Genomic DNA, 26,510 nt, shown 5'->3' on the forward strand with positions numbered 1-26,510 from the left:
CTCCGCACTGTTTAATGAAGCCTCGCCTCTCTGTCTCCGCACTGTTTAATGAAGCCTCGCCTCTCTGCCTCCGCACTGTTTAATGAAGCCTCGCCTCTCTGTCTCCGCACTGTTTCATGAAGCCTCGCCTCTCTCTCTCTCTGCACTGTTTAATGAAGCCTCTCTCTCTTTCTCTGCACTGTTTAATGAAGCCTCGCCTCTCTCCGCTCTGTTTAATGAAGCCTCGCCTCTCTGTCTCCGCACTGTTTAATGAAGCCTCGCCTCTCTGTCTCCGCACTGTTTAATGAAGCCTCGCCTCTCTCTCTCACTTCACTGTTTAATGAAGCCTCGCCTCTCTCCGCACTGTTTAATGAAGCCTCGTCTCTCTCTCTCACTGCACTGTTTAATGAAATCTCGCCTCTCTCCGCACTGTTTAATGAAGCCTCGCCTCTCTCCGTACTGTTTAATGAAGCCTCGCCTCTCTCTCCGCACTGTTTAATGAAGCCTCGCCTCTCTGTCTGCGCACTGTTTAATGAAGCCTCGCCACTCTGTCTCCGCACTGTTTAATGAAGCCTCTCTCTCTTGCTCTGCACTGTTTAATGAAGCCTCGCCTCTCTCCGCTCTGTTTAATGAAGCCTCGCGTCTCTGTCTCCGCACTGTTTAATGAAGCCTCGCCTCTCTCCGCTCTGTTTAATGAAGCCTTGCCTCTCTCTCTCACTGCACTGTTTAATGAAGCCTTGCCTCTCTCTCTCTCCACACTGTTCAATTAAGCCTTGGCTCACTCTCTCTCGCTGCACTGTTTAATGAAGCCTCGCCTCTCTGTCTCCGCACTGTTTAATGAAGCCTTGGCTCTCTCTCTCTCCATACTGTTTAATGAAGCCTCGCCTCTCTGTCTCCGCACTGTTTAATGAAGCCTCGCCTCTCTGTCTCCGCACTGTTTAATGAAGCCTCGTCTCTCTGTCTCCGCACTGTTTAATGAAGCCTCGTCTCTCTCACTCTCTGCTCTGTTTAATGAAGCCTCGCCTCTCTCCCTCTGCACTGTTTAATGAAGCCTCGCCTCTCTGTCTCCGCACTGTTTAATGAAGCCTCGCCTCTCTCTCTCTGCACTGTTTAATGAAGCCTCTCTCTCTTTCTCTGCACTGTTTAATGAAGCCTCGCCTCTCTCCGCACTGTTTAATGAAGCCTCGCCACTCTGTCTCCACACTGTTTAATGAAGCCTCGCGTCTCTCTCTCCGCACTGTTTCATGAAGCCTCGCCTCTCTCTCTCTCTGCACTGTTTAATGAAGCCTCTCTCTCTTTCTCTGCACTGTTTAATGAAGCCTCGCCTCTCTCCGCTCTGTTTAATGAAGCCTCGCCTCTCTGTCTCCGCACTGTTTAATGAAGCCTCGCCTCTCTGTCTCCGCACTGTTTAATGAAGCCTCGCCTCTCTTTCTCCGCACTGTTTAATGAAGCCTCGCCTCTCTGTCTCCGCACTGTTTAATGAAGCCTCGCCTCTCTGTCTCCGCACTGTTTAATGAAGCCTCGCCTCTCTCTCTCACTTCACTGTTTAATGAAGCCTCGCCTCTCTCCGCACTGTTTAATGAAGCCTCGTCTCTCTCTCTCACTGCACTGTTTAATTGAAATCTCGCCTCTCTCCGCACTGTTTAATGAAGCCTCGCCTCTCTCCGTACTGTTTAATGAAGCCTCGCCTCTCTCCGCACTGTTTAATGAAGCCTCGCCTCTCTGTCTGCGCACTGTTTAATGAAGCCTCGCCTCTCTGTCACCGCACTGTTTAATGAAGCCTCTCTCTCTTTCTCTGCACTGTTTAATGAAGCCTCGCCTCTCTCCGCTCTGTTTAATGAAGCCTCGGGTCTCTGTCTCCGCACTGTTTAATGAAGCCTCGCCTCTCTCCGCTCTGTTTAATGAAGCCTCGCCTCTCTGTCTCCGCACTGTTTAATGAAGCCTTGCCTCTCTCTCTCACTGCACTGTTTAATGAAGCCTTGCCTCTCTCTCTCTCCACACTGTTCAATTAAGCCTTGGCTCACTCTCTCTCGCTGCACTGTTTAATGAAGCCTCGCCTCTCTGTCTCCGCACTGTTTAATGAAGCCTTGGCTCTCTCTCTCCATACTGTTTAATGAAGCCTCGCCTCTCTGTCTCCGCACTGTTTAATGAAGCCTCACCTCTCTGTCTCCGCACTGTTTAATGAAGCCTCGCCTCTCTGTCTCCGCACTGTTTAATGAAGCCTCGTCTCTCTGTCTCCGCACTGTTTAATGAAGCCTCGATACTGTCTCCGCACTGTTTAATGAAGCCTCGCGTCTCTCTCTCCGCACTGTTTAATGAAGCCTCGCCTCTCTCTCTCTGCACTGTTTAATGAAGCCTCTCTCTCTTTCTCTGCACTGTTTAATGAAGCCTCGCCTCTCTCCGCTCTGTTTAATGAAGCCTCGCCTCTCTGTCTCCGCACTGTTTAATGAAGCCTCGCCTCTCTCCGTACTGTTTAATGAAGCCTCGCATCTGTCTGCGCACTGTTTAATGAAGCCTCGCCTCTCTGTCACCGCACTGTTTAATGAAGCCTCGCCTCTCTCCGCTCTGTTTAATGAAGCCTCGCCCCTCTGTCTCCGCACTGTTTAATGAAGCCTCGCCTCTCTGTCTCCGCACTGTTTAATGAAGCCTCGCCTCTCTCTCTCACTGCACTGTTTAATGAAGCCTTGCCTCTCTCTCTCCACACTGTTCAATTAAGCCTTGGCTCACTCTCTCTCACTGCACTGTTTAATGAAGCCTCGCCTCTCTGTCTCCGCACTGTTTAATGAAGCCTCGGCTCTCTGTCTCCGCACTGTTTAATGAAGCCTCGCCTCTCTGTCTCCGCACTGTTTAATGAAGCCTCGTCTCTCTCACTCTCTGCACTGTTTAATGAAGCCTCGCCTCTCTGTCTCCGCACTGTTTAATGAAGCCTCGTCTCTCTGTCTCCGCACTGTTTAATGAAGCCTCGTCTCTCTCACTCTCTGCACTGTTTAATGAAGCCTCGCCTCTCTCCGCACTGTTTAATGAAGCCTCGCCTCTCTGTCTCCGCACTGTTTAATGAAGCCTCGCCACTCTGTCTCCGCACTGTTTAATGAAGCCTCGCGTCTCTCTCTCCGCACTGTTTAATGAAGCCTCGCCTCTCTCTCTCTGCACTGTTTAATGAAGCCTCTCTCTCTTTCTCTGCACTGTTTAATGAAGCCTATCCTCTCTGTCTCCGCACTGTTTAATGAAGCCTCGCCTCTCTGTCTCCGCACTGTTTAATGAAGCCTCGCCTCTCTGTCTCCGCACTGTTTAATGAAGCCTCGCCTCTCTGTCTCCGCACTGTTTAATGAAGCCTCGCCTCTCTGTCTCCGCACTGTTTAATGAAGCCTCGTCTCTCTCTCTCACTTCACTGTTTAATGAAGCCTCGCCTCTCTCCGCACTGTTTAATGAAGCCTCGTCTCTCTCTCTCACTGCACTGTTTAATGAAGTCTCGCCTCTCTCCGCACTGTTTAATGAAGCCTCGCCTCTCTCCGTACTGTTTAATGAAGCCTCGCCTCTCTCCGCACTGTTTAATGAAGCCTCGCCTCTCTGTCTCCGCACTGTTTAATGAAGCCTCGCCTCTCTGTCTCCGCACTGTTTAATGAAGCCTCGCCTCTCTCCGCACTGTTTAATGAAGCCTCGTCTCTCTCTCTCACTTCACTGTTTAATGAAGCCTCGCCTCTCTCCGCACTGTTTAATGAAGACTCGTCTCTCTCTCACTGCACTGTTTAATGAAGTCTCGCCTCTCTCCGCACTGTTTAATGAAGCCTCGCCTCTCTCCGTACTGTTTAATGAAGCCTCGCCTCTCTGCGCACTGTTTAATGAAGCCTCGCCTCTCTGTCTGCGCACTGTTTAATGAAGCCTCGCCACTCTGCCTCCACACTGTTTAATGAAGCCTCGCGTCTCTCTCTCCGCACTGTTTCATGAAGCCTCGCCTCTCTCTCTCTCTGCACTGTTTAATGAAGCCTCTCTCTCTTTCTCTGCACTGTTTAATGAAGCCTCGCCTCTCTCCGCTCTGTTTAATGAAGCCTCGCCTCTCTGTCTCCGCACTGTTTAATGAAGCCTCGCCTCTCTGTCTCCGCACTGTTTAATGAAGCCTCGCCTCTCTGTCTCCGCACTGTTTAATGAAGCCTCGCCTCTCTGTCTCCGCACTGCTAAATGAAGCCTCGCCTCTCTGTCTCCGCACTGTTTAATGAAGCCTCGCCTCTCTCTCTCACTTCACTGTTTAATGAAGCCTCGCCTCTCTCCGCAGTGTTTAATGAAGCCTCGTCTCTCTCTCTCACTGCACTGTTTAATGAAATCTCGCCTCTCTCCGCACTGTTTAATGAAGCCTCGCCTCTCTCCGTACTGTTTAATGAAGCCTCACCTCTCTCCGCACTGTTTAATGAAGCCTCGCCTCTCTGTCTGCGCACTGTTTAATGAAGCCTCGCCTCTCTGTCACCGCACTGTTTAATGAAGCCTCGCCACTCTGTCTCCGCACTGTTTAATGAAGCCTCTCTCTCTTTCTCTGCACTGTTTAATGAAGCCTCGCCTCTCTCCGCTCTGTTTAATGAAGCCTCGCCTCTCTGTCTCCGCACTGTTTGATGAAGCCTCGCCTCTCTGTCTCCGCACTGTTTAATGAAGCCTTGCCTCTCTCTCTCACTGCACTGTTTAATGAAGCCTTGCCTCTCTCTCTCCACACTGTTCAATTAAGCCTTGGCTCACTCTCTCTCACTGCACTGTTTAATGAAGCCTCGCCTCTCTGTCTCCGCACTGTTTAATGAAGCCTTGACTCTCTCTCTCCATACTGTTTAATGAAGCCTCGCCTCTCTGTCTCCGCACTGTTTAATGAAGCCTCACCTCTCTGTCTCCGCACTGTTTAATGAAGCCTCGCCTCTCTGTCTCCGCACTGTTTAATGAAGCCTCGTCTCTCTGTCTCCGCACTGTTTAATGAAGCTTCGTCTCTCTCACTCTCTGCTCTGTTTAATGAAGCCTCGCCTCTCTCCCTCCGCACTGTTTAATGAAGCCTCGCCTCTCTGTCTCCGCACTGTGGAATGAAGCCTTGGCTCTCTCTCTCTCTGCAATGTTTAGTGAAGCCTCGCCTCTCTCTCTCACTGCATTGTTTAATGAAGCCTCACCTCTCTCTCTCAGCTGGTTTAGCTCACCAGGCTAAATCACTGGCTTTTAAAGCAGACCAAGAAGGCCAGCAGCACGGTTCGATTCCCGTACCAGCCTCCCCGGACAGGCGCCGGAATGTGGCGACTAGGTGCTTTTCACAGTAACTTAATCGAAGCCTACTCGTGACAATAAGTGATTTTCATTTTTCATTTGTCTCCGCCCTGTTTAATGAAGCCTCGCCTCTCTGTCTACGCGCTGTTTAATGAACTCTCGCCTCTCCCTCTCTGCACTGTTTAATGAAGCCTCGCCTCTCTCTCTCCGCACTGTTTAGTGAAGCCTCGCCTCTCTGTCTCACTGCACTGTTTAATGAAGGCTTGCCTCTCTCTCTCTCCACACTGTTCAATGAAGCCTTGGCTCTCTCTCTCTCACTGCACTTTTTAATGAAGCCTCGCCTCTCTGTCTCCGCACTGTTTAATGAAGCATCGTCTCTCTCACTCTCTGCACTGTTTAATGAAGCCTCGCCTCTCTCCCTCCGCACTGTTTAATGAAGCCTCGCCTCTCTCCCTCCGCACTGTTTAATGAAGCCTCGCCACTCTGTCTCCGCACTGTTTAATGAAGCCTCGCGTCTCTCTCTCCGCACTGTTTAATGAAGCCTCGCCTCTCTCTCTCTGCACTGTTTAATGAAGCCTCTCTCTCTTTCTCTGCACTGTTTAATGAAGCCTCGCCTCTCTGTCTCCGCACTGTTTAATGAAGCCTCGCCTCTCTGTCTCCGCACTGTTTAATGAAACCTCGCCTCTCTGTCTCCGCACTGTTTAATGAAGCCTCGCCTCTCTGTCTCCGCACTGTTTAATGAAGCCTCGCCTCTCTGTCTCCGCACTGTTTAATGAAGCCTCGTCTCTCTCTCTCACTTCACTGTTTAATGAAGCCTCGCCTCTCTCCGCTCTGTTTAATGAAGCCTTGCCTCTCTCTCTCACTGCACTGTTTAATGAAGCCTTGCCTCTCACTCTCTCCACACTGTTCAATTAAGCCTTGGCTCACTCTCTCTCGCTGCACTGTTTAATGAAGCCTCGCCTCTCTGTCTCCGCACTGTTTAATGAAGCCTTGGCTCTCTCTCTCTCCATACTGTTTAATGAAGCCTCGCCCTCTGTCTCCGCACTGTTTAATGAAGCCTCGCCTCTCTGTCTCCGCACTGTTTAATGAAGCCTCGTCTCTCTGTCTCCGCACTGTTTAATGAAGCCTCGTCTCTCTCACTCTCTGCACTGTTTAATGAAGCCTCGCCTCTCTCTCTCTGCACTGTTTAATGAAGCCTCGCCTCTCTGTCTCCGCACTGTTTAATGAAGCCTCGCCTCTCTCTCTCTGCACTGTTTAATGAAGCCTCTCTCTCTTTCTCTGCACTGTTTAATGAAGCCTCGCCTCTCTCTCTCCGCACTGTTTAATGAAGCCTCGCCACTCTGTCTCCACACTGTTTAATGAAGCCTCGCGTCTCTCTCTCCGCACTGTTTAATGAAGCCTCGCCTCTCTCTCTCTCTGCACTGTTTAATGAAGCCTCTCTCTCTTTCTCTGCACTGTTTAATGAAGCCTCGCCTCTCTCCGCTCTGTTTAATGAAGCCTCGCCTCTCTGTCTCCGCACTGTTTAATGAAGCCTCGCCTCTCTGTCTCCGCACTGTTTAATGAAGCCTCGCCTCTCTGTCTCCGCACTGTTTAATGAAGCCTCGCCTCTCTGTCTCCGCACTGTTTAATGAAGCCTCGCCTCTCTGTCTCCGCACTGTTTAATGAAGCCTCGCCTCTCTCTCTCACTTCACTGTTTAATGAAGCCTCGCCTCTCTCCGCACTGTTTAATGAAGCCTCGTCTCTCTCTCTCACTGCACTGTTTAATGAAATCTCGCCTCTCTCCGCACTGTTTAATGAAGCCTCGCCTCTCTCCGTACTGTTTAATGAAGCCTCGCCTCTCTCCGCACTGTTTAATGAAGCCTCGCCTCTCTGTCTGCGCACTGTTTAATGAAGCCTCGCCACTCTGTCTCCGCACTGTTTAATGAAGCCTCTCTCTCTTTCTCTGCACTGTTTAATGAAGCCTCGCCTCTCTCCGCTCTGTTTAATGAAGCCTCGCCTCTCTGTCTCCGCACTGTTTGATGAAGCCTCGCCTCTCTGTCTCCGCACTGTTTAATGAAGCCTTGCCTCTCTCTCTCACTGCACTGTTTAATGAAGCCTTGCCTCTCTCTCTCCACACTGTTCAATTAAGCCTTGGCTCACTCTCTCTCACTGCACTGTTTAATGAAGCCTCGCCTCTCTGTCTCCGCACTGTTTAATGAAGCCTTGGCTCTCTCTCTCCATACTGTTTATTGAAGCCTCGCCTCTCTGTCTCCGCACTGTTTAATGAAGCCTCACCTCTCTGTCTCCGCACTGTTTAATGAAGCCTCGCCTCTCTGTCTCCGCACTGTTTAATGAAGCCTCGTCTCTCTGTCTCCGCACTGTTTAATGAAGCCTCGCCTCTCTCCCTCCGCACTGTTTAATGAAGCCTCGCCTCTCTGTCTCCGCACTGTTTAATGAAGCCTTGGCTCTCTCTCTCCATACTGTTTAATGAAGCCTCGCCTCTCTGTCTCCGCACTGTTTAATGAAGCCTCACCTCTCTGTCTCCGCACTGTTTAATGAAGCCTCGCCTCTCTGTCTCCGCACTGTTTAATGAAGCCTCGTCTCTCTCTCTCTGCAATGTTTAGTGAAGCCTCGCCTCTCTCTCTCACTGCATTGTTTAATGAAGCCTCGCCTCTCTCTCTCAGTTGGTTTAGCTCACCAGGCTAAATCACTGGCTTTTAAAGCAGACCAAGCAGGCCAGCAGCACGGTTCGATTCCCGTACCAGCCTCCCCGGACAGGCGCCGGAATGTGGCGACTAGGTGCTTTTCACAGTAACTTCATTGAAGCCTACTCGTGACAATAAGTGATTTTCATTTTTCATTTATCTCCGCCCTGTTTAATGAAGCCTCGCCTCTCTGTCTCCGCGCTGTTTAATGAACTCTCGCCTCTCCCTCTCTGCACTGTTTAATGAAGCCTCGCCTCTCTCTCTCCGCACTGTTTAGTGAAGCCTCGCCTCTCTGTCTCACTGCACTGTTTAATGAAGCCTTGCCTCTCTCTCTCTCCACACTGTTCAATGAAGCCTTGGCTCTCTCTCTCTCACTGCACTTTTTAATGAAGCCTCGCCTCTCTGTCTCCGCACTGTTTAATGAAGCCTCGTCTCTCTCACTCTCTGCACTGTTTAATGAAGCCTCGCCTCTCTCCCTCCGCACTGTTTAATGAAGCCTCGCCTCTCTGTCTCCGCACTGTTTAATGAAGCCTCGCCACTCTGTCTCCGCACTGTTTAATGAAGCCTCGCGTCTCTCTCTCCGCACTGTTTAATGAAGCCTCGCCTCTCTCTCTCTGCACTGTTTAATGAAGCCTCGCCTCTCTGTCTCCGCACTGTTTAATGAAGCCTCGCCTCTCTGTCTCCGCACTGTTTAATGAAGCCTCGTCTCTCTCTCTCACTTCACTGTTTAATGAAGCCTCGCCTCTCTCCGCACTGTTTAATGAAGCCTCGTCTCTCTCTCTCACTGCACTGTTTAATGAAGTCTCGCCTCTCTCCGCACTGTTTAATGAAGCCTCGCCTCTCTCCGCACTGTTTAATGAAGCCTCGTCTCTCTCTCTCACTTCACTGTTTAATGAAGCCTCGCCTCTCTCCGCACTGTTTAATGAAGACTCGTCTCTCTCTCACTGCACTGTTTAATGAAGTCTCGCCTCTCTCCGCACTGTTTAATGAAGCCTCGCCTCTCTCCGTACTGTTTAATGAAGCCTCGCCTCTCTGCGCACTGTTTAATGAAGCCTCGCCTCTCTGTCACCGCACTGTTTAATGAAGCCTCGCCACTCTGTCTCCGCACTGTTTGATGAAGCCTCGCCTCTCTCTCTCTCTGCACTGTTTAATGAAGCCTCTCTCTCTTTCTCTGCACTGTTTAATGAAGCCTCGCCTCTCTCCGCTCTGTTTAATGAAGCCTCGCCTCTCTGTCTCCGCACTGTTTAATGAAGCCTCGCCTCTCTGTCTCCGCACTGTTTAATGAAGCCTCGCCTCTCTGTCTCCGCACTGTTTAATGAAGCCTCGCCTCTCTGTCTCCGCACTGTTTAATGAAGCCTTGCCTCTCTCCGCACTGTTTAATGAAGCCTCGCCTCTCTGTCTCCGCACTGTTTAATGAAGCCTCGTCTCTCTCTCTCACTTCACTGTTTAGTGAAGCCTCGCCTCTCTCCGCACTGTTTAATGAAGCCTCGCCTCTCTGTCTGCGCACTGTTTAATGAAGCCTCGCCTCTCTGTCACCGCACTGTTTAATGAAGCCTCGCCACTCTGTCTCCGCACTGTTTAATGAAGCCTCTCTCTTTCTCTGCACTGTTTAATGAAGCCTCGCCTCTCTCCGCTCTGTTTAATGAAGCCTCGCCTCTCTGTCTCCGCACTGTTTGATGAAGCCTCGCCTCTCTGTCTCCGCACTGTTTAATGAAGCCTTGCCTCTCTCTCTCACTGCACTGTTTAATGAAGCCTTGCCTCTCTCTCTCCACACTGTTCAATTGAGCCTTGGCTCACTCTCTCTCACTGCACTGTTTAATGAAGCCTCGCCTCTCTGTCTCCGCACTGTTTAATGAAGCCTTGGCTCTCTCTCTCCATACTGTTTAATGAAGCCTCGCCTCTCTGTCTCCGCACTGTTTAATGAAGCCTCACCTCTCTGTCTCCGCACTGTTTAATGAAGCCTCGCCTCTCTGTCTCCGCACTGTTTAATGAAGCCTCGTCTCTCTGTCTCCGCACTGTTTAATGAAGCTTCGTCTCTCTCACTCTCTGCTCTGTTTAATGAAGCCTCGCCTCTCTCCCTCCGCACTGTTTAATGAAGCCTCGCCTCTCTGTCTCCGCACTGTGGAATGAAGCCTTGGCTCTCTCTCTCTCTGCAATGTTTAGTGAAGCCTCGCCTCTCTCTCTCACTGCATTGTTTAATGAAGCCTCACCTCTCTCTCAGCTGGTTTAGCTCACCAGGCTAAATCACTGGCTTTTAAAGCAGACCAAGCAGGCCAGCAGCACGGTTCGATTCCCGTACCAGCCTCCCCGGACAGGCGCCGGAATGTGGCGACTAGGTGCTTTTCACAGTAACTTCATTGAAGCCTACTCGTGACAATAAGTGATTTTCATTTTTCATTTGTCTCCGCCCTGTTTAATGAAGCCTCGCCTCTCTGTCTACGCGCTGTTTAATGAACTCTCGCCTCTCCCTCTCTGCACTGTTTAATGAAGCCTCGCCTCTCTCTCCGCACTGTTTAATGAAGCCTTGCCTCTCTCTCTCTCCACACTGTTCAATGAAGCCTTGGCTCTCTCTCTCTCACTGCACTTTTTAATGAAGCCTCGCCTCTCTGTCTCCGCACTGTTTAATGAAGCCTCGTCTCTCTCACTCTCTGCACTGTTTAATGAAGCCTCGCCTCTCTCCCTCCGCACTGTTTAATGAAGCCTCGCCTCTCTGTCTCCGCACTGTTTAATGAAGCCTCGCCACTCTGTCTCCGCACTGTTTAATGAAGCCTCGCGTCTCTCTCTCCGCACTGTTTAATGAAGCCTCGCCTCTCTCTCTCTGCACTGTTTAATTAAGCCTCTCTCTCTTTCTCTGCACTGTTTAATGAAGCCTCGCCTCTCTGTCTCCGCACTGTTTAATGAAACCTCGCCTCTGTCTCCGCACTGTTTAATGAAGCCTCGCCTCTCTGTCTCCGCACTGTTTAATGAAGCCTCTCTCTCTTTCTCTGCACTGTTTAATGAAGCCTCGCCTCTCTGTCTCCGCACTGTTTAATGAAGCCTCGTCTCTCTCTCTCACTTCACTGTTTAATGAAGCCTCGCCTCTCTCCGCACTGTTTAATGAAGCCTCGTCTCTCTCTCTCACTGCACTGTTTAATGAAGTCTCGCCTCTCTCTCTCCGCACTGTTTAATGAAGCCTCGCCTCTCTGTCTCCGCACTGTTTAATGAAGCCTCGCCTCTTTGTCTCCGCACTGTTTAATGAAGCCTCGCCTCTCTCTCTCTGCACTGTTTAATGAAGCCTCGCCTCTCTGTCTCCGCACTGTTTAATGAAGCCTCGCCTCTCTCTCTCCGCACTGTTTAATGAAGCCTCGCCTCTCTCTCTCCTCACTGTTTAATGAAGCCTCGCCTCTCTCTCCGCATTAGTTTAATGAAGACTCGTCTCTCTCTCACTGCACTGTTTAATGAAGTCTCGCCTCTCTCCGCACTGTTTAATGAAGCCTCGCCTCTCTCCGTACTGTTTAATGAAGCCTCGCCTCTCTCTCCGCACTGTTTAATGAAGCCTCGCCTCTCTGTCTGCGCACTGTTTGATGAAGCCTCGCCACTCTGTCTCCACACTGTTTAATGAAGCCTCGCGTCTCTCTCTCCGCACTGTTTAATGAAGCCTCGCCTCTCTCTCTCTGCACTGTTTAATGAAGCCTCTCTCTCTTTCTCTGCACTGTTTAATGAAGCCTCGCCTCTCTCCGCTCTGTTTAATGAAGCCTCGCCTCTCTGTCTCCGCACTGTTTAATGAAGCCTCGCCTCTCTGTCTCCGCACTGTTTAATGAAGCCTCGCCTCTCTGTCTCCGCACTGTTTAATGAAGCCTCGCCTCTCTGTCTCCGCACTGTTTAATGAAGCCTCGCCTCTCTGTCTCCGCACTGTTTAATGAAGCCTCGCCTCTCTCTCTCACTTCACTGTTTAATGAAGCCTCGCCTCTCTCCGCACTGTTTAATGAAGCCTCGTCTCTCTCTCTCACTGCACTGTTTAATGAAATCTCGCCTCTCTCCGCACTGTTTAATGAAGCCTCGCCTCTCTCCGTACTGTTTAATGAAGCCTCGCCTCTCTCCGCACTGTTTAATGAAGCCTCGCCTCTCTGTCTGCGCACTGTTTAATGAAGCCTCGCCTCTCTGTCACCGCACTGCTTAATGAAGCCTCGCCACTCTGTCTCCGCACTGTTTAATGAAGCCTCTCTCTCTTTCTCTGCACTGTTTAATGAACACAGTAAGAAGTCTTACAACACCAGGTTAAAGTCCAACAGGTTTGTTTCAAACACGAGCTTTCGGAGCACGGCTCCTTCTTCAGGTGAAGGAGCCGTGCTCCGAAAGCTCGTGTTTGAAACAAACCTGTTGGACTTTAACCTGGTGTTGTAAGACTTCTTACTGTGCTCACCCCAGTCCAACGCCGGCATCTCCACATCCTGTTTAATGAAGCCTCGCCTCTCTCCGCTCTGTTTAATGAAGCCTCGCCTCTCTGTCTCCGCACTGTTTGATGAAGCCTCGCCTCTCTGTCTCCGCACTGTTTAATGAAGCCTCGCCTCTGTCTCCGCACTGTTTAATGAAGCCTCGCCTCTCTGTCTCCGCACTGTTTAATGAAGCCTTGCCTCTCTCTCTCACTGCACTGTTTAATGAAGCCTCGCCTCTCTCTCTCACTGCACTGTTTAATGAAGCCTTGCCTCTCTCTCTCCACACTGTTCAATTAAGCCTTGGCTCACTCTCTCTCACTGCACTGTTTAATGAAGCCTCGCCTCTCTGTCTGCGCACTGTTTAATGAAGCCTTGGCTCTCTCTCTCCATACTGTTTAATGAAGCCTCGCCTCTCTGTCTCCGCACTGTTTAATGAAGCCTCACCTCTCTGTCTCCGCACTGTTTAATGAAGCCTCGCCTCTCTGTCTCCGCACTGTTTAATGAAGCCTCGTCTCTCTGTCTCCGCACTGTTTAATGAAGCCTCGCCTCTCTCCCTCCGCACTGTTTAATGAAGCCTCGCCTCTCTGTCTCCGCACTGTGGAATGAAGCCTTGGCTCTCTCTCTCTCTGCAATGTTTAGTGAAGCCTCGCCTCTCTCTCTCACTGCATTGTTTAATGAAGCCTCGCCTCTCTCTCAGCTGGTTTAGCTCACCAGGCTAAATCACTGGCTTTTAAAGCAGACCAAGCAGGCCAGCAGCACGGTTCGATTCCCGTACCAGCCTCCCCGGACAGGCGCCGGAATGTGGCGACTAGGTGCTTTTCACAGTAACTTCATTGAAGCCTACTCGTGACAATAAGTGATTTTCATTTTTCATTTATCTCCGCCCTGTTTAATGAAGCCTCGCCTCTCTGTCTCCGCGCTGTTTAATGAACTCTCGCCTCTCCCTCTCTGCACTGTTTAATGAAGCCTCGCCTCTCTCTCTCCGCACTGTTTAGTGAAGCCTCGCCTCTCTGTCTCACTGCACTTTTTAATGAAGCCTTGCCTCTCTCTCTCTCCACACTGTTCAATGAAGCCTTGGCTCTCTCTCTCTCACTGCACTTTTTAATGAAGCCTCGCCTCTCTGTCTCCGCACTGTTTAATGAAGCCTCGTCTCTCTCACTCTCTGCACTGTTTAATGAAGCCTCGCCTCTCTCCCTCCGCACTGCTTAATGAAGCCTCGCCTCTCTGTCTCCGCACTGTTTAATGAAGCCTCGCCACTCTGTCTCCTCACTGTTTAATGAAGCCTCGCGTCTCTCTCTCCGCACTGTTTAATGAAGCCTCGCCTCTCTCTCTCTGCACTGTTAAATGAAGCCTCTCTCTCTTTCTCTGCACTGTTTAATGAAGCCTCGCCTCTCTGTCTCCGCACTGTTTAATGAAGCCTCGCCTCTCTGTCTCCGCACTGTTTAATGAAGCCTCGCCTCTCTCCGCACTGTTTAATGAAGCCTCGTCTCTCTCTCTTACTGCACTGTTTAATGAAGTCTCGCCTCTCTCCGCACTGTTTAATGAAGCCTCGCCTCTCTCCGTACTGTTTAATGAAGCCTCGCCTCTCTCCGCACTGTTTAATGAAGCCTCGCCTCTCTGTCTCCGCACTGTTTAATGAAGCCTCGCCTCTCTCCGCACTGTTTAATGAAGCCTCGTCTCTCTCTCTCACTTCACTGTTTAATGAAGCCTCGCCTCTCTCCGCACTGTTTAATGAAGACTCGTCTCTCTCTCACTGCACTGTTTAATGAAGTCTCGCCTCTCTCCGCACTGTTTAATGAAGCCTCGCCTCTCTCCGTACTGTTTAATGAAGCCTCGCCTCTCTCCGCACTGTTTAATGAAGTCTCGCCTCTCTCCGCACTGTTTAATGAAGCCTCGCCTCTCTGCGCACTGTTTAATGAAGCCTCGCCTCTCTGTCTGCGCACTGTTTAATGATGCCTCGCCTCTCTGCCTCCGCACTGTTTGATGAAGCCTCGCCACTCTGTCTCCACACTGTTTAATGAAGCCTCGCGTCTCTCTCTCCGCACTGTTTCATGAAGCCTCGCCTCTCTCTCTCTCTGCACTGTTTAATGAAGCCTCTCTCTCTTTCTCTGCACTGTTTAATGAAGCCTCGCCTCTCTCCGCTCTGTTTAATGAAGCCTCGCCTCTCTGTCTCCGCACTGTTTAATGAAGCCTCGCCTCTCTGTCTCCGCACTGTTTAATGAAGCCTCGCCTCTCTGTCTCCGCACTGTTTAATGAAGCCTCGCCTCTCTGTCTCCGCACTGTTTAATGAAGCCTCGCCTCTCTCTCTCACTTCACTGTTTAATGAAGCCTCGCCTCTCTCCGCACTGTTTAATGAAGCCTCGTCTCTCTCTCTCACTGCACTGTTTAATGAAATCTCGCCTCTCTCCGCACTGTTTAATGAAGCCTCGCCTCTCTCCGTACTGTTTAATGAAGCCTCGCCTCTCTCCGCACTGTTTAATGAAGCCTCGCCTCTCTGTCTGCGCACTGTTTAATGAAGCCTCGCCTCTCTGTCACCGCACTGTTTAATGAAGCCTCGCCTCTCTCCGCACTGTTTAATGAAGCCTCGCCTCTCTCCGTACTGTTTAATGAAGCCTCGCCTCTCTCCGCACTGTTTAATGAAGCCTCGCCTCTCTGTCTGCGCACTGTTTAATGAAGCCTCGCCTCTCTGTCACCGCACTGTTTAATGAAGCCTCGCCTCTCTCCGTACTGTTTAATGAAGCCTCGCCTCTCTCCGCACTGTTTAATGAAGCCTCGCCTCTCTGTCTGCGCACTGTTTAATGAAGCCTCGTCTCTCTGTCTCCGCACTGTTTAATGAAGCCTCTCTCTCTTTCTCTGCACTGTTTAATGAAGCCTCGCCTCTCTCCGCTCTGTTTAATGAAGCCTCGCCTCTCTGTCTCCGCACTGTTTGATGAAGCCTCGCCTCTCTGTCTCCGCACTGTTTAATGAAGCCTTGCCTCTCTCTCTCACTGCACTGTTTAATGAAGCCTTGCCTCTCTCTCTCCACACTGTTCAATTAAGCCTTGGCTCACTCTCTCTCACTGCACTGTTTAATGAAGCCTCGCCTCTCTGTCTCCGCACTGTTTAATGAAGCCTTGGCTCTCTCTCTCCATACTGTTTAATGAAGTCTCGCCTCTCTGTCTCCGCACTGTTTAATGAAGCCTCGCCTCTCTGTCTCCGCACTGTTTAATGAAGCCTCGTCTCTCTGTCTCCGCACTGTTTAATGAAGCCTCGCCTCTCTGTCTCCGCACTGTTTAATGAAGCCTCGTTTCTCTGTCTCCGCACTGTGGAATGAAGCCTTGGCTCTCTCTCTCTGCAATGTTTAGTGAAGCCTCGCCTCTCTCTCTCACTGCATTGTTTAATGAAGCCTCACCTCTCTCTCTCAGCTGGTTTAGCTCACCAGGCTAAATCACTGGCTTTTAAAGCAGACCAAGCAGGCCAGCAGCACGGTTCGATTCCCGTACCAGCCTCCCCGGACAGGCGCCGGAATGTGGCGACTAGGTGCTTTTCACAGTAACTTCATTGAAGCCTACTCGTGACAATAAGTGATTTTCATTTTTCATTTATCTCCGCCCTGTTTAATGAAGCCTCGCCTCTCTCTCTCTCCACACTGTTCAATGAAGCCTTGGCTCTCTCTCACTCTCTGCACTGTTTAATGAAGCCTCGCCTCTCTCCCTCCGCACTGTTAATGAAGCCTCGCCTCTCTGTCTCCGCACTGTTTAATGAAGCCTCGCCACTCTGTCTCCGCACTGTTTAATGAAGCCTCGCGTCTCTCTCTCCGCACTGTTTAATGAAGCCTCGCCTCTCTCTCTCTGCACTGTTTAATGAAGCCTCGCCTCTCTGTCTCCGCACTGTTTAATGAAGCCTCGTCTCTCTGTCTCCGCACTGTTTAATGAAGCCTCGCCTCTCTGTCTCCGCACTGTTTAATGAAGCCTTGCCTATCTCTCTCACTGCACTGTTTAATGAAGCCTTGCCTCTCTCTCTCTCCACACTGTTCAATGAAGCCTTGGCTCACTCTCTCCCACTGCACTGTTTAATGAACAGTAAGAAGTCTTACAACACCAGGTTAAAGTCCAACAGGTTTGTTTCAAACACGAGCTTTCGGAGCACGGCTCCTTCTTCAGGTGAAGCCTCGTCTCTCTGTCTCCGCACTGTTTAATGAAGCCTCGCCTCTCTCTCTCTGCACTGTTTAATGAAGCCTTGCCTCTCTGTCTCCGCACTGTTTAATGAAGCCTCGCCTCTCTCCGCACTGTTTAATGAAGCCTCGCCTCTCTCCGCACTGTTTAATGAAGCCTCGCCTCTCTGTCTCCGCACTGTTTAATGAAGCCTCGTCTCTCTCACTTCACTGTTTAATGAAGTCTCGCCTCTCTCCGCACTGTTTAATGAAGCCTCGTCTCTCTCTCTCACTGCACTGTTTAATGAAGTCTCGCCTCTCTCCGCACTGTTTAATGAAGCCTCGTCTCTCTCCGTACTGTTTAATGAAGCCTCGCCTCTCTCCGCACTGTTTAATGAAGCCTCGCCTCTCTGTCTCCGCACTGTTTAATGAAGCCTCGCCTCTGTCTCCGCACTGTTTAATGAAGCCTCGCCACTCTGTCTCTCTGCACTGTTTAATGAAGCCTCTCTCTCTTTCTCTGCACTGTTTAATGAAGCCTCGCCTCTCTCCGCTCTGTTTAATGAAGCCTCGCCTCTCTGTCTCCGCACTGTTTAATGAAGCCTCGCCTCTGTCTCCGCACTGTTTAATGAAGCCTCGCCTCTCTGTCTCCGCACTGTTTAATGAAGCCTCGCCTCTCTGTCTCCGCACTGTTTAATGAAGCCTTGCCTCTCTCCGCACTGTTTAATGAAGCCTCGCCTCTCTGTCTCCGCACTGTTTAATGAAGCCTCGTCTCTCTCTCTCACTTCACTGTTTAATGAAGCCTCGCCTCTCTCCGCACTGTTTAATGAAGCCTCGTCTCTCTCTCTCACTGCACTGTTTAATGAAGTCTCGCCTCTCTCCGCACTGTTTAATGAAGCCTCGCCTCTCTGTCTCCGCACTGTTTAATGAAGCCTCGCCTCTCTGTCTCCGCACTGTTTAATGAAGCCTCGCCTCTCTGTCTCCGCACTGTTTAATGAAGCCTCGCCTCTCTCCGCACTGTTTAATGAAGCCTCGCCTCTCTGTCTCCGCACTGTTTAATGAAGCCTCGTCTCTCTCTCTCACTTCACTGTTTAATGAAGCCTCGCCTCTCTCCGCACTGTTTAATGAAGCCTCGTCTCTCTCTCTCACTGCACTGTTTAATGAAGTCTCGCCTCTCTCCGCACTGTTTAATGAAGCCTCGCCTCTCTCCGTACTGTTTAATGAAGCCTCGCCTCTCTCCGCACTGTTTAATGAAGCCTCGCCTCTCTGTCTCCGCACTGTTTAATGAAGCCTCGCCTCTCTGTCTCCGCACTGTTTAATGAAGCCTCGCCACTCTGTCTCCACACTGTTTAATGAAGCCTCGCCTCTCTGTCTCCGCACTGTTTAATGAAGCCTCGCCTCTCTGTCTCCGCACTGTTTAATGAAGCCTCGCCTCTCTGTCTCCGCACTGTTTAATGAAGCCTTGCCTCTCTCCGCACTGTTTAATGAAGCCTCGCCTCTCTGTCTCCGCACTGTTTAATGAAGCCTCGCCACTCTGTCTCCACACTGTTTAATGAAGCCTCGCGTCTCTCTCTCCGCACTGTTTAATGAAGCCTCGCCTCTCTCTCTCTGTGATGAACGGTTACCCCTTATCATCATGTAGGTTATGCCCCTTTAAGACATGGCTTGAAACTCTGCGGGACTCCGCGTCCGCCCACCAGTGAGTCGTATATGGGCAGCACGGTAGCATTGTGGACAGCACAATCGCTCCTTGGCTGACGTCTCCGGGACCTGTTCTTCTCCAGAGGCACGCGAGGAGCCATAAAACAGACCCCCTGATTGAGGGGGTCCGAGTACTACATGCGAACCCCCCGATACGCCTATATTGAGCACCCCACCAGCAGGCAAGACACGGTTTTCCTCCAGGATCTGGCACCCGCTGGTTCCCCCAATACAGAACCCCCTCTCACGGTTTCCCTGCAGGACCTGGCACCCACTGATGCCCCCCCCCCCCCCCCCGGCCCCTCTACGTCGGTGTTCATCGACCGTGCACCCCCCCCAGCGCTCCCCCCTCCACACTCCACACCGGTGCCAGCACTGCTACCCCAGCCCCATGTATCACCCCTGCGCCCCAACGCCCTACCTTGACCCAGGCCAAAGCTCCGACCACCGTGCTCCCTTATGTACCCTCACCAAAGACGTCCGTGTCCGCCGCACCACCGCCTGAGCTGAGGAGGTCGACAAGGACGATCAGGCCGCTGAAAAGACTAGACATGTGATTCCACTTCACCCCCGACGGACTTTGCGCTTTTTTTTTAAACAGGGGTTGAATGTGATGAACGATTACTGTACCCTTATCATCATGTAGGTGATGCCCCTTTAAGACCAGGCTTGAAACCCTGGGGGACTCTGGCTCCGCCCACCAGGGAGTCGTATATAAGGGGCCGCCCTGTAGGCGGTACCCAGTAAGCACCCGTCTCGACATCACGCTAGTTCTCTGCTTATTAAAGCCTTCTTTTACCGTTCTACTCTTTTGTGTCGTTATGGAGGGTACTACACTCTCTCTGCATTGTTTAATTAAGTTACATACCTATATATTACATAAGTTCTAAGATGTAGGTCTGGATACTCCCAAAATGAGACTATGTCCCCACGCCGGCATAAAAACAGTGGAGTTTTACTCCAGAAATTCCGAGAAACAAGTTGAGCTAATTCAATGCCCTGCAGAGGGCTAGCAGGGACCCAGAGTAAATCTTGCAGCTTTAGCTGCAGATATGTGCCCCCGCACTTCCGGTTTGGAGTCCGCGCATGCGCACGGTGGCGGCCTCCAGCAGCTGCGCCGAGCTCCATGGTGGCCTCAGACTGTGGAGCGAGACGGAAAAATGAGGCCCCCCGATCGGCCACGCAACCGAGCATCAAACCGCGCGGATCTAACCCCCGGCCGCTTATAAGGTCCCACCCCCCCAGGTGTGCAATATCCCTGTGCCCTGACCAGGACGGACGCGGACTGAGTCCACAGCTGCCACACCAGCATCCCGACCGGCAATAGGTGATTAGTTCCACGCCGTCGGGAATTCGCCGGTGGGAAGCCGAGGTTTGCTGGGCAGGCCTCTGGCCTCTGTCTCTGGTGGACCAAGTTCCCAATGGCACGGTTCACCTGTGCTTTTAAAAATCGTGAAACCGGCCTCGTGGCTGCTGAGGGAGAGGGGGGGTTACGGAAAGTGTCCATCACCACCATAGTTTGCTGAATGTTGTGCCACTGGCCGGGGGTCTTCTGCCAGGGCCGGGGAGAGTAGCGGGGGAAGGCCAGGAGGTGCACTGTGGGGGCAGGGTGGACGGGCACAGAACACCATTGCCATAGCTGGCAAGGCAGCCATGCAGCTGCTGAGTGCCCACAGTGAACTTAGGGCCACAGGCCATTTGGTGTCCCCTAGGGCAGACCCCTAGGTGTCCTCTGGCCCCAGCCAACCCATCAAGCTGTATGGGCGCGCTCCAGCACAACCAGTGCCATCTTGTTGGCTGGGATGAGTGTGTGTGGGGAGGATGTGTATATGCAGCTGCAGCTTGTCAGCCTCCCGAATGCCAATCATGTATTGGAATCAGTTGTATTCCATGTGGCACCTGTGCTAGCCCTTCCACGCTTGCTGAATTGATCCAGGTGTGGTGCCAGTTTTACTGATGTGAAAGTCCACAAATCCTGCATCGGTGTCAACACTTAGTCTGAGAAACAGACTGCCTGCGGTTTTTACCAGCATGGCCCTGACATGGTGGATCTCACAGTAGGCCAAGGGAGAAAGGTTACAAGAGGAGTGATAATAGGCTGAATTTTTACCACAGCTGTTCAGTAATTTTGTTTATTTATTTATGTCAAAATATATCTATATTTTTATGTAGTTTGAAGATGTATTTATATAGTTTAAACACTGTTTCTTGATGAAATTCATTTAATCTATTTCAGATCATTATAAGGGTTAAACTGGCAAGTGTCGGATTTATGGATAATGTGTTGCTGGCTCAGAAATTCTTTGTACTTTACAAACTGTGTGAAGAGCAACTTACTAAGCAGGTATGTAACCCCCCCCCCCCCCCTTTGAATTAAATAAATGTAACTTGCTTAACACTGAAAACGATGGTATATGAAGAGAAAAATAGATGACAATGCTGAAGATCTTTGGAATGAATATTAAATCCCATCTCTGTAATGCGCACACCAGTCAGGACAATGAACAGAAACGTTCAATCCAACAGGCTGGAGATATTTACATGAACAGTTTCATTCTCCTAAATTCTCCTAATATTATATTCTAATTCCAGAGGGAGCGGACAGGCTATGAGTCGTGACAGCATCCCATCTGTAAAATTGGAGACTTGTGCTCCTGAAATAATCAACCCCAACAAAGTTGTTCCAGTACAGCTACAACACGAGTATCCACCTGACAATATGAGAGATCGTCCACGTGGGTCCTGTAGTCGTCCTTTGACTCAGGGTGGCGCCAGAGGACCAGGAAATATTACACATTTGTTCAGAGAATGATAGAACAGTAAGCCCAGCAAGTACAGATCAGTCAGTTTAAATTTGATGGTGGGGAAGCTTCAAGAAACAATAGCCAGGATTATTAATTTCCCATCACTGTGATCAGGAATCCTAATCAGGCAGAGAATGCATTGTCCTAAAAACGGATTGGGGGCACCAGAGCCATTGCCATTCTCTACCCTCCCACCACCGGCTGGGTGGGAAAATGCAAACTATTGATTGGCATGTTGATTCATCTCCCACATGGCGATGCCTGGACCACCACAGCAGGAAATCTGCCTGGTGGGCTTGGGTGTGAGGTTGTCCAAGCACAGCCCTGGCATGGTGCAGCATGAGGGGTTCAGGCCTCTGCCACTGCCAGGCTCCTGGGGGTTGGATGGCCTCAGGCTGTGGCTGAGGTTTGACCCTGGGAACCCCCACCCATCTCCCTCTTGGGAGTCCCATGCCTGGTCTGTCCCATCCAGCCATCGGCAACCTGAAAATCACCCTTGAAAGGTGATCTCTGCACCTTCCTGGGCTGACAGTTAACCCTGAGGTGGCCTCTTCAACCTGAACTGCTCTGCCTGCCAGCTGAAGAGCACTCCAGGCAATCCAGTGAAGAATCAATGCAGGAACTCTTTCTCATTCCTAACAACTTCTCCCTCAGACAAATGCCTTTTAAACAGTAGCTGTATAAGTGTCAGAGGCTTCCTGAACAGTCCACAACATTTGAAATGGCTTCAAATCTCCGGACAACCTTTGAAATGCAAAACATCTATTCAATTTCATGGAGCAATGCCTTTAACTGGTCTGTGATGTCTCACACATAGCTGCTTTATGGGAATGTTTATTGATCATTCCCTTTGAGCTTGAATGCACCTTTTCTGATTTGATGTTAATCAGAATGTTTATAAATGTTCTTGGTATGATTGGCAACTCCTCACCACGTTAAAGCATCTAAGTGCTTTAATTTCCTGTTTTCTAATAGCAGTAAGCTAGAGACGTACTCATAGCCTGTTAGTTTGGCGATGAGCTGGAGTAGCGAGTGAGGATCACTCCCACCATGGGGTAAGATAGCCCATCATTTAATAATAATCACTTATTGTCACAAGTAGGCTTCAATGAAGTTACTGTGAAAAGCCCATAGTCGCCACATTCCGGCATCTGTTCAGGGAGGCTGGTACGGGAATTGAACCCATGCCGATGGCCTTGTTTTGTATTACAAGCCAGCTGTTTAGCCCATTATGCTACACCAACCCCTGTAATACCAGCGGTACGTTTTTGTGATAGTTCCCAAGATCAAGGACATGCTGTTAAATATATTGGCTGGACTGTGCAGGAAAATGATGATGACTTGCACTGAGGACCGAGAAATGTTCCTCCCATCCACAGTATAAATCTGAGAGCTGAACACTTTCTTCCAATGACCGGGCTTGTCATGGGGTTCAGCGGTGCATTAAGTTCTCATCTGCTACAGCCCTCCTCTAAAATCAGGGGGCCTGGTGTGTTCCACAACACAACTTCTGGCGTGAGTCAGCCTCTCTACAGTTTGTCAGCCCATGGTCTCCTCATTAGAATTGGCAGAAATGAGAGACCTGAGCACTGATGCGGAGGGGTGTTTTGGTGGGGGGGGGGGGGGGGGGGGGTGTTCCAAGCTCACAGCAGCATGTCTGCTGAGTACCAGTGTGGGAGAGAAATGGCACTGCCATTTTCAAACTACACAGTGTTGAAGGGCCACGTGGGTGAAGGTTTGTGAAGCATGGCATCATGAAATGACAGGGTAGAGGATCTACTGGTGATCAAAGTGATGTTTAACACAAGAACTTACCTATCTTAACCTGTGCCCACAAGGTGCCCACAGTTTCTGACTCTTCCTCACCCTCCCATTATGTCTCGGTATAAACCTTCACCCACATGGCCCTTCAACACTGTGTAGTTTGAAAATGGCAGTGCCATTTCTCTCCCACGGTCCACAGCTGAAGTTGAAGCAGCCTGCTGCCTTCCATGCCCTGTGGCCTTTGATGGCCTTGGCGAGTGCCCCTGGAGTGCCTGGTTCTTGAGGGACCTTCAGGTAGCACAGGTGTTGCAATGCTCCCCTCCTCAATGTGCTGGGCTGGAGGTGTGTCGCTCAAAGGGAGTAGGGTGTCAGATGGGCTGGATGTCTCCAGGGTTTCCTGGGCTACACTCCTGCAGATCCTCTTCCCTTTGTGTGTCCAGGGGCCCCTGTGCTCCGCTATGGGATAGAGGGACAGCTAGAGTGAGATCCAGAAGCCCTGCTGTCTGGCACAGACACATGTGGTTTGCCACAATTGTCTGTACCATCCAGTTGAAGACGTGCACCATGGATCGCATGCCCTCAGCCATGGAGCGCACATCCCCCACCATGAAGTGTATCTCCTGCCCCAAGTAACGGCACCATCTCCTCAGGCTGAAGGTGATGGGATTCCTCCAGTCAGCCTTGCAATCTGAGAAGTGATTTCATCATCCCTTCCCTTATTCAGCCTCAGCAGCACACCCCTGCTCTTGTATTCTACCCCTTAACATTGCATTTGCCTTCCTAACTGTCAACTGAACCTGCATGTAAACCTTAAGAGAATCCTGAACTAGGTCTCCGAAGTCCCTTTGTGCTCCAAATTTATGAAGCATTTTACTATTTAGAAAATAATCTATGTCTCTATGCTTCCTGCTAAAGCGCATAACCTCACACTTATCCATATTGTATTCCATCTGCCACTTTTTTTCCCACTCTCCTAGCTTGTCCAAGTCCTTCTGCAACCTCACCGCTTGCTTAATACTTACTACCTGTCCCTCTTCATATCTTTGTATCTTTGTATCAAACTTAGCAGCATTGAAAATGAAATGAAAATCGCTTATTGTCACGAGTAGGCTTCAATGAAGTTACTGTGAAAAGCCCCTAGTCGCCACATTCCGGCGCCTGTCCGGGGAGGCAGGTACGGGAATCGAACAGTGCTGCTGGCCTGCTTGGTCTGCTTTAAAAGCCAGCGATTTAGCCCAGTGAGCTAAACCAGCCCCTTCAGTTCCTTCTTCCCGATTGTTAATGTATATCGTGAATAGCTGCTGTTCCAATACTGACCCCTGCGGAACACCGCTTGTCACGGCTGCCATCTTGAAAACCCTTTATCTCCACTCTCTGCCTCCTGCCAATCAGCCAATCCTCTATCCATGCCAATACCTTGCTCCAAACACCGTGGGCTTTTGTCTTATTTAGCAGCCTGCTGTACAGCATTACATCCACCCCCCACCATCTGGCCTGGACTTGCAAAATTCCACCAATTGTTCTGGCTTGAGACAATTCACACCTCTTTAACCTGTGATTATCCCTCTCTCTGGATCTGTAATGATTTGATTACCTGCAAATGCTCGCATTCCAAGCATTGTCCGGCATCTCTGACTTTGTCTGTATAAATATTTCTGGAATATACTTCCATTCACCTGAGGAAGGAGCAGTGCTCCGAAAGCTCGTGTTTGAAACAAACCTGTTGGACTTTAACCTGGTGTTTTAAGACTTCTTACTGTGTTCTGGTATGTCACTGGTGGCTTCCACCGTGAAGACTGATGCAAAGTATCTATTCAGTTCCTCAGTCATTTCTTCGTTCCCGATTACTACTTTTCCAACCTCATTTTCCAATGGTCCAGCATCCATAATAATAATAATAATCATCATTATTGTTGTCACAAGTAGGCTTACATTAACACTGCAATGAAGTTACTGTGAAAATCCCCTAGTTGCCACACTCCGGTGCCTGTTCGGGTACGTAGAGGGAGAATTGAGAATGTCCAATTCACCCAATACACGTTTTTCGGTACAATGCTACCATGCTGCCTATGGTGAACTGGAATGGTGAACTGGACGAAGGGGAGAGCTCATTGGAACATGAAGATGAGGAATTGCAGAAGCTCAGGGGTCGGCTAAGGAATAGTATAAATGAGCTGATGCCAAGGAGCAAGGAAGATGTGGGATACGTTCCCATAATACTTCCATGGCTGACAGGTTCCAGGATAAATAAAGTTAAGTGAGGTCATCTGGAAAAATCTACCCCAGCTCTTCAAGCAAACCATCGCTGAGGGGATGAATCAATGCTTTCAAACTTGGCATTCTGATCTCATGACTCTCGCGGATTTGATCTTGGCTCTGGTCAGTGGTGACCAACTAGTGCACTCACTCTGTCACCTCCGGATCCTCCGGTTTCCTCCCACAAGTCCCGAAAGACGTGCTTGTTTGGTGAACTGGACATTCTGAATTCTCCCTCAGTGTACCCGAAAAGGCGCTGGAGTGTGGCGACTAGGGAATTTTCACACCAACTTCATTGCAGTGTTAATATAAGCCTACTTGTGACAATAATAAAGATTATTATTGTAATAAAGATTATTATCTTAAAGTTTAGTGAGCAATGACAGCGATGTGAGACAAGACTTGACGTTTTTGATGCCATCAAATGATGTAAACAGTGCCACAGATGAGATTCAGACCAGCCAAGGAATCTCAACCAAAAGTGCATGTCATGGGTTCAGACACTAACAGTAAGGAGACCCTGATGCTGTTATTATCATTGCTGATGAACTGCCCTCAACTATTGCTGTCCCTTGAGAAATAAAGGTTCAAAACATTCCCATAATACATTCCTAATAAAGATTTAAACACATACCTCTGACAACACACAAGGATCCAGAGACTAGCTGCACTGAGGTGAACATGACATGAATATTCATCTCAAAATGGGACATTCTGACTGAGTGATAGAATAGCTGAACCTCAAGGTAAGAGGATGCCAAGGTACAAGATCAAAATGTGTTCAGTTGACCAGAACATTCACTTACCCATCCAATGAGTTTCAATAAGTTTTGATAAGTTCAATTTATTTGCAATGTTTCTTAACTTTCCTCACCCTACCACTCTGCCTGGCTGCAGCCCCAGCATCAGCCGCAGAGCTGGAGGCAGCCTGCTGACTGCTATGTCCTCATGTCAGTGAGGACCTTGGTAGAAATCCTTTGATGGCCCAAGGCTCGGAAACCTCTGCCTGCTAAGAGTTTCCTAGTCCAGTGGCAATCACACTACACCATTGCCTCTGGAACATCTTGCCGGCGGGAACGGCTGCAAAACCTTGCATTGCATGTGTGGTAAACCACTGTTACACCTGTATTAGGTGATGTAAGGTAGGACCTGTACTACAGGTTCGCTGGTAGCCCCTGATGTTGGCTCCGCTCAGTAGGAGGAGTGTCCTCTATTCAGCAGCCATTTCGCCAGCTGCTGTGGAAGGCCACACATCTTACTGCAATAAAGCCACAGTTATATCCAACCTTAGTCTTTGTACAATTGATTGTGCATCAATTTATTGCAGTAAGATTTTCTAAAAGATGGACCTCCGAATCAAACCACATCGCCTGCAGCTGGATGCGCAATCAAGCGACGCCAAAAAAGACTTTAATCACTGGCTAGCTTGCTTCGAGGCCTATATCAATTCAGCGACCACCCCACCGACGGAGGCTCTGAAGATACAGATCCTGTACTCAAGGTTGATCTCCAACGTGTTTCCGCTGATCCAGGACGCCCCAAATTACGCAGA

The 26,510-nt window shown here is 50.0% G+C and overlaps 1 protein-coding gene across 1 annotated transcript in view; it reads left to right on the plus strand.

The window, feature by feature from the left end:
* LOC119966923 (dynein heavy chain 8, axonemal-like) overlaps positions 1–26,510 on the plus strand; it is a 1,786,259-nt gene that overhangs the window by 1,239,935 nt on the left and 519,814 nt on the right. Inside the window, exon 47 of the mRNA XM_038798881.1 lies at positions 20,371–20,478. Within this exon, the coding sequence (XP_038654809.1) occupies positions 20,371–20,478 (108 nt within the window). The remainder of the gene's footprint in view (positions 1–20,370; positions 20,479–26,510) is intronic.

This window comes from Scyliorhinus canicula, chromosome 6 (assembly GCF_902713615.1).
Source record: "Scyliorhinus canicula chromosome 6, sScyCan1.1, whole genome shotgun sequence".
Lineage (NCBI taxonomy): Eukaryota > Metazoa > Chordata > Chondrichthyes > Carcharhiniformes > Scyliorhinidae > Scyliorhinus > Scyliorhinus canicula.